The sequence below is a fragment of the Mya arenaria genome, chromosome 7 (assembly GCF_026914265.1).
Source record: "Mya arenaria isolate MELC-2E11 chromosome 7, ASM2691426v1".
In the NCBI taxonomy this organism is placed as follows: Eukaryota; Metazoa; Mollusca; class Bivalvia; order Myida; family Myidae; genus Mya; species Mya arenaria.
Window position 1 is genome coordinate 60048440 of NC_069128.1, and position 16637 is coordinate 60065076.

Below are 16637 nucleotides of genomic sequence, written 5' to 3' on the forward strand. Positions count from 1 at the left end.
ATTTTCACAACAAATGAAAATTAATACTTTCTTTTGCTACATTTTTGGAACAAGAAAAGAATACTGCAAACTTGATACATTGCTATTTTTCACTTTAGGATGATTACGCGTAATTCAACCGTATTAAATCATAGCAACATTATCCAATTGCTAACAGTCTCATAATTATAAAGTCTAAAGTTTGTAAACTCTGAAGTCATCACTTGGATTGGGTTCGTATGTTTTTCTGTGAAATACTTTTTTGATTAAATTATAATAACTCTGGTTTTACTAAGTGCAGTGGGAAACGAAACCCGAGATGCAAAACGTCCTTACCTAAATAACGCCCGAGGTTTCTGGACTTTAGGTAATATAATCGAGTTTTAAGTAACACAAGTTGGCATATTACTTACAGACGGAATCACAGACAGACGGACGACCAAGGGCAAATCTGTATGCCCCCCCCCCCCCATGTTATGGGGGAATAAGATGTAATATTAAAATAAATGTAATATTTTAACCATTTGCCAAAAAATAAGGTCATATATTGATGTACTTAGATATTCTTATTACTTATAACACAGCTTACAACTCATTTTTTTTTAAATCTGAGCACTATATTACCTTGATGTTGAAACTAAACTTTTATAGGTTTCTATTGATACATTGACAATGTGGTCTTTGCTAAAATGCATTTCAAAAAAAATAACATCATTGCCCACTTTTCATGTGAATTATATAAGCCATCTTTATGTTTGTGTATCTTCGTTTATGTAATTTTCTAGAAAATTCATTTCCTAAAATATAGCTTTTGAAACAGCGATTAAAATCTTCTTTACTGACACAGTTAAATCAACGTTTGTTTTCTTTGTAAGATTTCTCTTCTTAATTTGCATTGTTGTGTGAGAACATTCTTCATTAGAAGAGTGATTAAACATTATACACACTGCATGGAAGCTTTTCATATTATATATATATTTTTTATATATATCTCATTAACTATTTTGTCTTTGCTTTCGGAATTATCATAAAACATTGCTACCTTATTTCAATATATATATATATATATATATATATAATACTTGTTTCAAAGCAGTTTGATATCATCATATGAGAAATGATCACAACAAAGCAATATTGTATCTTAAACCACTATGTCCGGACTTTTGATATCATACCAGTATATTTGAACGTTATATGACTCATTTTATTTCAATATAATATTTAAAATTATCCAACTTTTTCTGATCGTTTGCACTCCTACATGCACAGCTGATGTAAATTTTTAATCACAGCAGTCACTGAACTTTTATTACATGTTTCTGTAATACAATGCATGTAGAGCATTTTTCCAGAAATATATATTTTCTCCATATTATTTTCTCTTTGCGAAAAAGAAAATATATGTATATTAAAGCATCTTATAATAGGGTAATAACTTATTAGTAGTGCGTTTTGATTAGGGAAATGAAATTCGACTAAAGTCGCACGAGGCGCTTACTGACTGAAATCAATATCTTAAAACATCAACAACAGTTGAATAAGACATTACGGATCAACATGTTATTAATATATATAACAATGCTTTAAATCACTTAAAAGATTCATGATTTCGTAATAAATGTTACATTCATGACAAACTTGTTTTATGACGTCATTTAAACATTGCACAATGATACTTGATGGACGTCAGTATAGTGGATTTTGGACTACCGTATATAATAATAATAATAATAATAATAATAATAATAATAATAATAATAACTATGATATACAAATTTTATACAAAAGCATTCGATAATAATATTATTTTAATAATCAAGATAGCGAAAGTTGAAATACCAAGAAAAACCTCCTAACATAAAATGGCCCAAATCTTAAGACAAGAACAACTATAACTCTCAAATTAGTCAGGCAAACAGCTCCCAGCAGGGAAAGGGTCAAGTGGTCAGTTTACAGTTGTGTTAGATTAGTTCCACTGATAAGCCCGAGCATAAGCTTGATGCTCAGTAGCGGCATTAACTGTAGGACTGCAAGTGTTCATAACCTCGTGTATAGTGGTCAATAGGTTTATAAATATATGCCTTTGTGCGGTTAAACTGAAAACTAATTTTCTACAAGGGTTAGAATTTTAATATTTTAGTAAGTACCATTGGCATGTAGATTGCCGTTATCCTAAGGTAGTTGGCGAAAAATAAAAATTAGCTTGTGCCATTAAACTAAGTCCATTGCGCTCTACAATTCAGAGAAATTGCCTCCCATTTACTCCTCATTTTGAGAAAAAGGCTAATCAGTCCATGAAATCACCATGAAATTGTACCAGTCAATTAATTACCACTTAGTGGGCCATCCTGCTGGGCTGTTGGATGTGTGTATACCCAGATGATCTTTGTTTTGACTGATACTGCAGTGTTAAGCTTGTGGTGAGTTAGTGCATGTATCAAAATGATCTTGAGAATTGGGTAAATATTTGCATACATAGAGAATTGGCCTACACTAATTGATAAATTAAAAGTTAAAACTGAAATCACAATGTTTTCTTTACAGTTCTTGAAATTGATAAAGGGACATCTAAGTCATTTTTTCTCGTATGATTTCTTTATCAGCCTAACTGGCGATAGCTTGTGTTCGGTCTTCAATTTTGTCATACGAGGTCGTATTTAAAATGAGTTGACTTGGGCGTGTGGGGATATTCATGAAATTTAGTGATAGCTCTTATTATTAAAAATATATAATATCCCACAAATAGAGATCATTCGAAACTGTTTATGTAAGTATAATGGTATACAACAAAATTAATTCTTCAACTTAAAAGTTCAAGTTAACTGAATCAAATGAAATTTAATGAACGACAAAAAAGTTAAAAATAAGATGTACAGCTCATTTGAAACATGTGCATTGGAATTGAATACCAGCTGGGCAGTCAGGAGTATCTATAAGACTGTGTCTTATATGTTGCTTCAGATCATTATCACAGAAATGTTGATAAGCAGTGACCCTGTGTAACCTTTATTAGAATAATAAGTTTGGAAGGCACAAACTCTTGACATTATATTTAATTTTGCACATAAAGAAGTAAAACTGGAAAAAAAGTCATGATACAATACTAAAATGACGGTTTAATTCAAGAGTCCGATGAACCATTGGCTGTTGTTAGTCCAGAGGAACCCACACAGCCACTTCATACATCAACACCAAAGAAACCCATACATGTATGTATTCAACTGCCTGCAAAAATGGGAAAATTTGCTGCAGAAGACTGTACTTTTTACAATTAAGTTACCCCATAAAGTCATGTATTATTTTTTAAATAATAAAGAACAATAAACAAATAGATCATATTTATGCACCGTGTTAAATTTTAATTGCTTAAAAAAACAGTTCATAGATATGTTATCAATTATAATTATTTTTCAGACAAGTAAAACAGGAAAGGCAGACCAGTTCATATTTATGCACCGTGTTAAATTTTAATTGCTTGTAAATAAAGTTCATAGATAATGTTTTATCAATTATAATTATTTTTCAGACAAGTAAAACAGGAAACGGCAGACCAGTTCGGAGGTTATTAAAGCTTAAGAAAACAGGGGAAGTGCAACGTCTACAGCCATGTAGGAGATGATGTATTCATAGCAATGTATCCCAGAGCCAGATCATCAGGGCTAGAGAAAAAGTATAGACGAAGGATTTCAACTGTAGAGTTGACTGTACGTTGGAAAAGTTTGAAGAATCCCCAAATTGTTTTGATTATGTTACCAAACCTTTCAAGATTTAGTTGGTAATATTCCCAGAAATATATTTAACTCTGTCAATAAATGTGAGCTGGTTAAGCCCTGCGATTATGTTAAAGAATCAGTATGTATTCGTAATGTCATTCCTAATAATTATTATTATTATTATTAATTAAGTTCATCCTCTGATACTGCTGCCTTTACGTCAACATATTTGTGTCTTTAACCATAGCACTAACCATGTACAAGCATTTGATATCAAAAACCTAAGTGTATGTGTTTAGACGATGTTCTGATGTATATGACTTATAAACGTCTGTTCTGTTCTTTTCTGTGTTTTTTTTAAAATCATAATATGCGAAAGTCCACACTTGTATTTAAAATAATTATTGTCAAATTGTAAAATTGCAAGAGACATACCTGTAATACTGAAATAACATTCTAGTAGGTTTAAACAACCAGGAATATATAATCTATGTCGTTCTATCAATCAACACTTAGCAGAGTCAAACGTCATGGTCATAACTCATATTCGCCATTAAAATATTGTCGTATTTATTTATTCCCTTCTAAGAGGAGACATTTTATCTGCAAATATCTGTTATCATCTGAACACGATTGAACACTATGTCTACTATCCTCACACTTTGAATGGTCATAATCTTTAAACTGCCTTAAAGTCACCCAATGGCAATGACCAATCAGCTGTCATTTAAGTGACAACATGGCGCTCAGGGGGTGGTGGGGATTAATGTTTGACAAACATCTCTTATTATAAAATGTTTATATCTTTATTGGAAATATTACCAAACATTTGCGAATATTGCATGTTTTAGAAATGTTTAGAACAATTGTATTCATACTATAGATTATTCTGGGAACATTACAAACATGCTGAAAAACCTGCTGTTAATTTTAATACTACGCAATGAAGATTTTGGTAATATTCCCAGAATGTTTCATGTCCTACAGCAGCCCACGTGGAGCTTTTTCTTTTGGAATTATTTTATTTCAATTCATCTTTTGATATGCCCAAAAATGTTTTGGTAATGTTACCAAATATTTCAAGATAATATAATTGTATTCACGATGAATTTGAGAACGATAACGGAAAATGTTCGTAATTCATTTTGGGAATATTACCAAATATTTGTGACTATTCCTAGTTTAAGAATGATATAGAAAATCTCTCGGCATACTATGGATTATTTTGGGAATGTTCTCAAAAATGTTGAAAAGCCCCAGTTTTCAATACTATACTATGAACTGTTTGGTCCTACAGAAACTATTTGTGGAGTTTTCAAAGGCTTTTTGTTGAATTAGTTTGTTTCAGTTCATCTGGTAATATTCTCAAATAATTTTGGTAATGTTACCAAATATCACGATCAAATTGGTAATATTCCCAGAAAACCTGGACATTTTATTCAGAATCCTAGAAGAAAATGTTCATCATTTATTTTGGGAATATTACCAAATATTTGTGACCTTTTCATAGTTGAAGAATATTTTTAAAATCTCTGGACATAATATCGATAGTTTTGGGAATGTTCCCAAAAATGTTAAAACCCCCACTATAACTTTAAATACTATAATATGAAATGTTTGGTAATATTCCCGAAAGGTTTTGGTAATGTTACCAGAAATTTCAAGATTAACTTTGGTAATATTCCCAGAAAACCTGGGCATTATTTCCAAGATGAATTTTAAAATGTTAGACGAAAATGTTCATAATTCAAAAAATTACCAAACATTTGTGACAACCCCTAGTTTTTATTAATTTTTAGAAAACCTCTCAACATACTATGGATACTTTTGGGAATATTACCAGAAATGGTAAAAATACACCATCACTCTTCAATACTATATTACAAAGTGTTTGGAAATATTTTCAAAATGTTTTGGTAATGTTACCAAATTTTCAAGATCAAATTGGTAATATTCCCAGAAAACCTGGACATTACATTCAGAATCCTAGCAGAAAATGTTCATCACTTATTTTGGGATTATTACCAAATATTTGTGACTTTTCATAGTTGAATAATATTTTAGAAAATATCCCGGCATAGTATGGATTATTTTGGGAATGTTCCCACAAATGTTGAAACCCCCTACATAACTCTTCAATACTATATTACAAAGTGTTTGGAAATATTTTCAAAATGTTTTGGTAATGATACCAAATTTTCAAGATCAAATTGGTAATATTCCCAGAAAACCTGGACATTACATTCAGATCCCTAGCAGAAAATGTTCATCATTTTTTGGCGGAATATTACCAAATATTTGTGACTTTTCATAGTTGAAGAATATTTTAGAAAATCTCTCGGCATAGTATGGATTATTTTGGGAATGTTCCCACAAATATTGAAACCCCCACCATAACTTTCAATACTATTCTACAAAGTGTTTGGAAATATTTTCAAAATGTTTTGGTAATGTTACCAAATTTTCAAGATCAAATTGGTAATATTCCCAGAAAACCTGGAAATTAAATTCAGAATCCTAGCAGAAAATGTTCATCATTTTTTGGGGAATATTACCAAATATTTTCATAGTTGACTTTTCATAGTTGAAGAATATTTTAGAAAATCTCTCGGCTATAGTATCGATTATTTTGGGAATGTTCCCACAAATGTTGAAACCCCCACCACAACTTTCAATACTATACTACAAAGTGTTTGGAAATATTTTCAAAATGTTTTGGTAATGTTACCAAATATTTAAGATCAAATTGGTAATATTCCCAGAAAACCTGGACATTAAATTCAGAATCCTAGCAGAAAATGTTCATCATTTGTTTTGGGAATATTACCAAATATTTGTGACTTTTCATAGTTGAAGAATATTTTAGAAAATCTCTCGGCATAGTATCGATTATTTTGGGAATGTTCCCACAAATGTTGAAACCCCCACCACAACTTTCAATACTATGCTACAAAGTGTTTTGAAATATTTTCAAAATGTTTTGGTAATGTTACCAAATTTTCAAGATCAAATTGGTAATATTCCCAGAAAACCTGGCATACTATGGATACTTTTGGGAATATTACCAGAAATGTTGAAAACCACACTATAACTCTTCAATACTATACTATGAAGTGTTTGGTAATATTCCCAAAGATATTTCTAATCCTACAGAAATGCTTTGAGGACATTACAAAGGGTTTCTGTTGAATAAAAATGTTACCATGCTGAAAAGGGAAAGTTGCGTTTTCCCTTTTCATTTTGCGGTTTGTTAATTATTTATTTGCATTCCACTCTGTTAATTATTGTATTTCTTTAAGAATCATATGCATTTCTTGCCAAATTTAGTGTTGTACCGAGCTGCAAGAATTCATTATTACATTGTTCTCGATTGAATATGAATGCTATTCATAAGATATTTAACTTGAACGAGATCTTAAGGCTTATGAAATTCTCAGCCTCCACATTTGATTTTCTTCCAGTATGAGACTTACATAGAGTATATCAAGCAATTGCCCCACAATGCCAAACCGGGCATCTTCGGCATGCACGACAACGCAGACATCACGAAAGACCAGGCTGAGACCAGGCTGCTATTTGAGAACATTCTTCTCACACAGGTTAGTGCATGGTGCTTGTGTACATGTGATTGCATTGTCGGATACCTCTGGTACAATATCAAGTTCAGCAACATTGAGTACCGTGGGACGTTTTGCTAGGAAAATCACGTTATCATGAATAATTAATGAGGCCGTATCTCTGGTGATGCAGGGTTACTTCTTCCTAATCTAAGCCATTGCAATAACGTCGCGTGTTCTTTAGTAGCAAAACCATTGACGTCATCGTTTATCTTCTATGTTGAAGAGAATTAAATTTACATGCGGCTTCAAGAAGAGTGTTCTTCCCTGCCTAATTTATATTCATAAAAATGAGATTTTGTTAGTCAATATCCCTACGGTACTAATGTAGTGTGAACAAAAATAAAGTTCCCGGAGATGCCGACAATGATGTGATCGACAAGTGGTTTATTGTGATTCATGGGTGTAAAAATGGACCTTTTCAAGTTATATAGTATAAACAAAATACAATCCCAAAACACATTTTTATGAGTTCTTCACGCAAGTTATGTGTTAACATTTTGAATGCTTTTCACATCTTGCCTGAGGGCATAAAGGAACAATTACATATTTACGATCGTTTTGTCTCATGTAGACTTTTTTCCCATTTCTGATTGATTAACATTTGTAGTATGTTAAATTGTGTTTATGCATACATTCTTTTATAGAATTTCTTGAGAGTAAAATGTGTGAACAGAAATTACATCCATGTCATCACTTCTCTATATCAAATTTGTTTAAAATATAATGGATATATCACATTGGATAAATAAGTTATTCCTTGTATGATGTGTGATTATTTATTGATTTATTTACGCTTGGGTTATAAGTTACCATCGATTATTTTCTGAGTTCTTTGTGGTTATGGACATATATGATATTCAATATTCAGCCTCATGATTATTTGGGGGATCTTTTCACAATGTTTGATATGTACTCGTGTAATCATTATTTCCGATTGTATCCTAGCATATGAAACGCTCAAAAAACTAATTGTGTGGTGTGTTTTTTAAAAATTGAGTTTACTTTGACTTTGGGTTGTCTTACTAGATGAAATGTTTTATCAAGGTTTGTGCTTATTTGAAAAAAAGTCAGACCTTATAAATGAACCTCAACATAATTTCTATAAATAAAGCTTACAGTCTGATCAATAAATGAAGCTTATTTAAAAAAAGTCTGCTCTATAAGTGAAGCCAAAAGTTTATATGGAGATGAAAGTCTGATCTTTGAATGAAGCTAAAAGTCTGATTAAAAAATGAAGCTGAAAGTCAGATCTATGAATGTGACTTAGGTCTGAATTATAAAAGATGCAAAATGTATCTATGTTTTTAAATCTGAACTATGAATGAATCTGATTCTTCTGACTACTATTTAGGGCCAAGGGGGTGTAAGTCAAAAGTTATTGTCAATGTTGACACAAGAAAAGTTGTTGTTGAAAACTGTTCACCTTTTTTCACAGTTAATATTATATATTATATATCCACAAACGCTATGAATTCTTCCATGTTATCGATCTAGGTTTTCGTGAATGAAATGTTCTTCGTTTAGAATTTCAAAGTTGAAGTGTCCTATTCAGGGTGTTTGTGTGTATGAATTAAATGTCTGCTGGTTTTACATTCGAAGTTGACATACAAAGCTGTGTTTTATAAAACATATTAAGTCATTTCCTAACTTAATAAAACTCGTTTTATTGCTAAATATGTTTTAAGTAGAAAAGCGTTTTTGATATTCAAGTATGCTTTTTAGTTACTTTAAATAAAGTTTTGTAGTAATCATTAAGTAAGTATATCATATGACCAGTGAGATTATATCATTTAAATAGGGAAATGGTTTAAAGTTAGGAAATAAAGTAAGATGTTTTGTGAATACCAGTCCAGGTTATTGTGAAAGGAAACAAAAATGGAAATTAATTAGCAAAGTGTTTGAAGTGGCAGTGTTTTTGTTCCTGTTTATTTTGCTTTGTCTTACGTTGGCATCACAAATGTTTTATGTACGAAAGTTATTGTTCTTTTTGCTAACACATTGCCATCTGTTTTTGTCTTTTCCAACCGTATGTTATGCCATTGCTGGTGTACAACGTAAACTTTGCGTCATGGTAAACAAATCTTGCACTCTTCAACTCTGTGTAACTCTCATACACAGAAACGGGTAAGATTTACCTCCCTTGCTTTATATATTCAGGGGAGAGTAGCATGTAACCACATATATTATTCAGACTAGATCTAGGTATTCTAGCTATCTGGTAGTTGACATGTTTGGGTGAGGCTACTGTTATGGTATCGGTTATTTTACATCTTGGGTTGTAGTTCAGAAATATTTAATTCTTTCTTGTTAAAATGAGCCTTCAAAGGTCACGAAAGGCCGACCGCGTCATGTAATATAAACGAAAATTATTATGGAAAAATAAAATCAAGTGTGAATGTAAATATATGGGTTTTTTTTAAATATTCTTGTCATAATGGTGCCGTCACATCAACTATATTGTTTTCGAATGAACATTTCTGAGAAGCAATAATATATATAGCCAAAATAATTGTTTGATTTGTGAGCTTAAATACTTTATTTTTTTACTGAAAATCAATATCTCGTTATATGCTCAAAGACATGATGGCCATTAAATAATTGGAGTTAATACTGAAAAGCCAAAATTAAACTTTACAATTGTAAATAGTCTAATATGTCATTGTACATAAAGTAAAGTAAGTTAAGTAGGTTTATTTTCATTTGGTACAAGATAATTCGAGAATGAAATTAACCTGATTTTATTGGCAGCAACATGAGAACAGTTTGTTAAACATGCTGCGCCCAAACATGTCAAAGTATTGGAACAATATAATAACCTTCTTTGCATGGTTTACGGCTAAAACTTTCGTACCTAATTTTCGATATACTAGTTTTATATGTGCTTCATATTTTATACATTTGCATTACATATTTCCAGATTAAAATGATGTGTAAATAGAAGAAAATATGTTATTTTTACCTTAATGAATATCAGTGTTCAACAATACATGTTTACTTGTCTACTAATTAACAACAAAGATATTCTTTTTAGATTGTAGTTTCAGTCCAATTTATTAGGGGGCTGTTTATTAGATGATCTCTTATTATTTACTAAGGTTACTTTTTTTATTTTTTACCTGATACATTATGCCATTGCTTTGCCATATTATTGCCTTATCAACTTGCTTTTAAGCCCGTTATCATAAATCATCCTTGTGAAAATGTTCAGCTTGATGAATATTTTGGCATTGATTATTCTAAATATCCTCCACTTTTTATCTAATCTGTTAAGATGAACATATTATTTGGACCATTTTCTTACTTATTTTCATAGTTTTGGTATGCAGACCTTGTTAGATTCCTTTAAAAACCCACTAAGTTGAACATTTTCGCCAAGATGTTAATGAGTACCGCCCCATACCATTATATGCTAGGTTTATTGAATTGTTAGATAAATTATGGGAGTATTCTTGCATACACTTGCACATATATGGATGTTTGTTACGATTAGACAGAATATAGGTATTATAATAATTATATGCAAGCATTCTGTTTTCTTTCTTTCTTCAATTTTTCTAAATTTGCATGCATTCAGAGCCTTGAATTTCAAATGGCTCAGATGGTAATGACACTAAACTGTTTTCCATTGACTGTTGTGTATTCATTTGCCAGGGATTTTATGAGGAAATGCTTACGTGTAGAAAGTCATATCACTAAAGTTTAAGCTTCCCTCTTGTACTTGTTGACTTATTATGCCCATTGTTTTTAAATGAAAACAGTATGCCTTCTATTATATATTTCAATATTGAGTTTCAGCTGACTTGCACTATAAACCCGCGGAAATTATTAAAGCGTATATATAAAGACAAGATATATATTGCCGATTACAGGCAAAAGTTTCTGGAAAGCAGTTTGTTGAAAGTTGTTGGAATCAGCATTGTGATTTATCAAGCCATTGTACTTCCCCCCTATGAAAACAAATGTCTTATTTCCTATTTCACTTTTAAATAAGCATGTACTGAGAGAAAAACAACAACAACCCTCACTGAAATTACAATGAAACGAATCAAACAACGAAGTGTTTGTCGGAGAAATCACATAGTTCCACATACACAGTTGATTTTAAGTTTAATGCTAAACTGTACAAGAAAAAAGTAAACCTTGAGCACAATTCACTTGCACAGTGCTATTCTGGTATGGAAATATTTTATCTTGGCTGATTAGATAATTCCTTGTATTCTTATTTTTTTCTCTGTTACAAGTTGGCAGATAAAACGGATAAAAAATATTTGTTTTTTTTTTTCACAATATATCTTTTAGCTTTCTTTTAACATAGTTATAGCCAGTTATTATCAAAAGTTATTTTTAACAGTTTATTTATAGCTTGCCATATAAGCTTTTGCTATATTTAAGATCATACAAATGTATTAAAATTGCTCTTAATGTTATTTGACATAATATAATACTTACTTATATGAAAGTTATATTCGTTTTATCATCAGAAATTGATAACAGCTCTATGAAGGTAAAAAATACTTAATGTACTTCTTTAATGTTTTTTGCATTGATAGGATAGAAAATTGCAGTGAGCATTTCATCCACATTTAAGTAAAAAATAAAACACACTCATTTTTGCTTACCTCAGGCTCGAGCCTCTTCAGGAGGTGGAAAATCTACAGATGACATCGTCGACGAAGTGGCTGGTGATATTGTCTCGAAGCTGCCACCCAACTTTGACACAGACGCGGTGTTACGTCGCTTCCCGACCTCATACAAACAGAGCATGAACACGGTGCTCATGCAGGAAATGGTGCGCTTTAACCGTCTCCTATCTGTTATCCGGAGCAGTCTTGTCAACATCCGCAAGGCTATCAAGGTATGCATAAACAGTATAAGACATAAGTTTATTTTCCTCAAATTAACTTGATATGCTCTTTAAGGTGACGATCTGTATAATTTGTTGTTAATTTGGTCATAATTATGTAAAAACAGAAGGAATACAAAAACTCTTTAAACGCGTATTTCACCACTTCTTTTTTCTTTCAAAATTAGATCTAATATAATTATAATTGGTCAAGTGAATAACACACTGATATCTGTCACAGGTTTCAGTATTTGTTATGAAATATGTATATATTCGAACTTTATGATATGTATTCTAATAATAATAATTGCTTTGCTCATTGAAATCTACACTTCATAATAACTTCGGTATACAATGAGACTGTGAAGTTTACGTATTTTCCCAGCATTGACCAGTTATTTCAATCATGTGTTTTGTTATACATTATTTGAGTAAAACATTCTTAATCCCCACCCCATTCTGTCCCATAGGGTCTGGTTGTGATGTCGGCTGACCTTGAGGAGGTGGTCATGAGCATCTTGAAAGGCAAGATTCCAGGCATGTGGATGAAGCGCTCGTACCCGTCCCTGAAACCCCTCGGATCATATGTCAATGACTTCCTCGCTAGGCTTGCATTCCTACAGGTGAGAAGTTTGGTTTGAAGTGGCCATGCAAGTGTTTGTTGGTTCAAGCTCCATCACTGGTCTTACAAAATGATTGCAAGTATTGAAAACCAACAAGGAAAGTAAACTTTAGGATGATAATGCCTTGAATGTTTTGAAATTTTCAAATGCTACGTTTGCTTGATTTACAAAAGGCATTTGATAGCGTGAAAACTCAACAAAAATCTACTCATTTTGTTGATTAATGTGTGAAGATGAATCAGTGTTACTTATTTGCAGCCAGTTCCAAAATTAAAAACTCGAAAAAAAACAAGTTTTTGCAAAGTTAAATAGCATGTGGTAAATATTATAGATTAACTTTGTTCCGTATAACAGGATTGGTTTGAGAACCAGGCCCCGACGGTGTTCTGGCTCTCTGGGTTCTACTTCACACAGGCGTTCTTGACGGGTGCACAGCAGAATTACGCCCGTAAATACACCATACCAATCGATTTGCTCGCCTTTGATTATGAGGTTCTCGACGACAAGGAATATACCACGCCACCGGAAGATGGTGAGTGTTTTAAGATATACTTTTATAGTTCGTACATTTAAAAAAAAACACCCCACAACTTAGGTGTCAACAGCGTTAGCGTCATCTTGCGAAAGCTTAACCTTGGTCATAACTCAAAAAAATGATACAAATATACTCATTTCTCTATTCTTCCTACAGGGGTGTATGTGAATGGCCTGTACCTTGAAGGAGCGCGCTGGGACCGCAAGACAAAACTGCTCGGAGAATCCCAACCCAAGATCCTATTTGACCCCGTGCCTACGGTAAAGTGCTCGTGTGATTTAGTATCCTGTTGCTGATTTTTTTCTACAGCATATTAGATAATTAAAAATCTGCCAAAAACAATAGTAGATTTGTAGATGAGGGAACCATTAAAGGTTGCAATGTTTGAAATAAGTTTAGTGCTTTAGGATAGGCATAGGCAAATTTGCGGCGGTATTTAGGATTTCGCAAATATTTCTAAAGTTGAAGGCGTCAGCCCGCATTGTTTATCATATATAACGATACAAATAAAAAAACACATTTTTTTCTCTATTTCCCATTATTTGTCTTACAGGGTAAATTGATCTGGCCTATTGTTGAGAATATTAAGAATGTCTAATTTGTGAAATTAAAAACTAGCAAAAAATATGCGCATTTTATGTTTTTGAGTTAATGTCCCGCTATTGTCAGAAACATTTTGGCTTCATATATTTGTGTTAATGTTGAAATACATGTATGCGTTACAATTTCTTACAACATTAGTTGACAGGATAATATCTTAACAACTCATTTTCGTTCAATAAGATAACAAACTATTGTAACTTGATTTTAAAGCATTTTAATTAAATTTTATCGCATGGCAGCTTTGGGCCAGAGTGTGTAATGCTGTACTTGTATTTTGTAGATCTGGATTAAGATAAATTATGACGTGGAAATCAATGATCTACATGTATCTTTAAACAATGATTGAGTATATATGAACATTTAAAGAAACGAACCTAAATATTTTTTCTCCCCCAACCCCCTTGCAGATTTGGGTAAAGCCGTGCAAGCGTCAGGACCTGAGTGAGGAGAATATGTACCACATCCCAGTTTACAAGACCAGCGAGCGCCGCGGCGTCCTCTCCACCACTGGTCACTCCACCAACTACGTTATTGGCATGCTCGTGCCCACGGACAAACCCGAAGACCACTGGGTACAGCGAGGGGTGGCTATGCTCTGTCAGCTTGATAATTAGGTGTTAGCTTAATATGCAGACTCTATAAATATGAAAACATTTGTGATGAACAATTATCAAGCTTACAGACCATTTTATTTTTTTTTTAAATGCCACCACTTAATCAAAATAAACGCTGAATTATTGTTCTGTAACCTCTGGATACACATTTCGGCTTTAATTTTTTTCTGATTAATTTGCGTACACTTTTCTTAAATGTCAACCTCCCAAAAATCCACAAAAAACAATCATATTCATTATCCTTTTTTTTATAATTACATGATTATTTTTATAGTTTTACATATCCAGAAACAGGGCACCCAGTTGGTATTTGTGTTATGTCCACTTGTATAAAACAATCCTCTTGGATTGCAAATTGGTGTAGTGACCAGTTAATTATTTATGTGTTTTCGTTATTTTTTCTGCTGTTATTTTTTATGCTTCAAAGACACTGGTTTTGATTGTTTGAGCTTAATGCATTTATGTATTTACAAGTGATATTTCAAGTAGTTCATTAAGACATTAATGCCAGCGCTTACTTATACTTAAATTGATGTATTTACGTATAAAAACTGTTAATTTGCATATATTTGTTTTTATATTCGTCTGTGATAGCTTTATCTGTTTGACATAGCCAATATGTTATAAAAATAATCAATTTTTATAGAAACTACTATTTTATTAGGTGCATGCTCTAGAAAGCATGTGAATTTTGACAATTAACTAACACTTTTTTGAATTACACAAACAAATTAAAGACTGTGACAACAACGGAAAAATACGTTGCTATTTCCCAAAATACATATATTTCTTTTAAAAATATACATTCAATAAAATAATTATCAATGTTTTCCTTCAACTGTTACTGCTGATGTGATAGTATTACGTGACATTCCGTCCTGGTATTTTTATATGTATTTATTGTTTTCAAATCTTCAATAAATTCTTTTGTGAAATGTGTTGTTTCCGTTCATAGATTCATATGTGATTATTTCTGTTCAATTACAATGTATGGCCTTGGACAAAGTTTACACTTACCTTGGACTACATGTACATATGATTATATATAAAGCCCTTGAACACGGGTGATCTACATGTACTCTTACAACATGCACATGTGAGTCTATATAAAGTATCTTCAGCTTTTGAACAGGGGAAATCTACATGTACTCTTACACAACATGTACATGTTTATAAATGGTATCTTCAGCCCATGTGCTCTTACAACATGTAGATCTGAGTATATTCAGCTTTTAATCACGGGTATTCTACATGTACTCTTACAACATGCACATGTGAGTCTATATAAAGTATATTCAACTTTTGAACACGGGTATTCTACGTGTACTCTTACAACATGCACACGTGGGTCTATATAAAGTATATTCAACTTTTAATCACGGGTATTCTACATGTACTCTTACAACATGCACACGTGGGTCTATATAAAGTATATTCAACTTTTAATCACGGGTATTCTACGTGTACTCTTACAACATGCACACGTGGGTCTATATAAAGTATATTCAACTTTTAATCACGGGTATTCTACATGTACTCTTACAACATGCACACGTGAGTCTATATAAAGTATATTCAACTTTTGAACACGGGTATTCTACATGTACTCTTACAACATGCACACGTGGGTCTATATAAAGTATATTCAACTTTTGAACAGGGGAATTCTACATCTACTCTTACAACATGCACACGTGAGTCTATATAAAGTATATTCAACTTTTGAACACGGGTATTCTACGTGTACTCTTACAACATGCACACGTGAGTCTATATAAAGTATATTCAACTTTTAATCACGGGTATTCTACATGTACTCTTACAACATGCACACGTGAGTCTATATAAAGTATATTCAACTTTTGAACAGGGGAATTCTACATGTACTCTTACAACATGCACACGTGAGTCTATATAAAGTATATTCAACTTTTGAACACGGGTATTCTACATGTACTCTTACAACATGCACACGTGGGTCTATATAAAGTATACTCAACTTTTGAACACGGGTATTCTACATGTACTCTTACAACATGCACACGTGAGTCTATATAAAGTATACTCAACTTTTGAACACGGGTATTCTACGTGTACTCTTACA

The 16637-nt window shown here is 32.1% G+C and overlaps 1 protein-coding gene across 2 annotated transcripts in view; it reads left to right on the forward strand.

Moving 5' to 3' along the window:
• Positions 1-15462, forward strand: part of LOC128240824 (dynein axonemal heavy chain 7-like) — a 95235-nt gene extending 79773 nt beyond the window's left edge. For both annotated transcript variants that reach the window (XM_052957734.1, XM_052957735.1), the window contains 6 exons: positions 7157-7294; positions 11940-12170; positions 12629-12781; positions 13136-13313; positions 13473-13576; positions 14327-15462. In XM_052957734.1, coding sequence (XP_052813694.1) covers positions 7157-7294; positions 11940-12170; positions 12629-12781; positions 13136-13313; positions 13473-13576; positions 14327-14533 — 1011 coding nt within the window. In that variant the 3' untranslated portion in view covers positions 14534-15462. The remainder of the gene's footprint in view (positions 1-7156; positions 7295-11939; positions 12171-12628; positions 12782-13135; positions 13314-13472; positions 13577-14326) is intronic.
• Positions 15463-16637: the final 1175 nt, after the last annotated feature.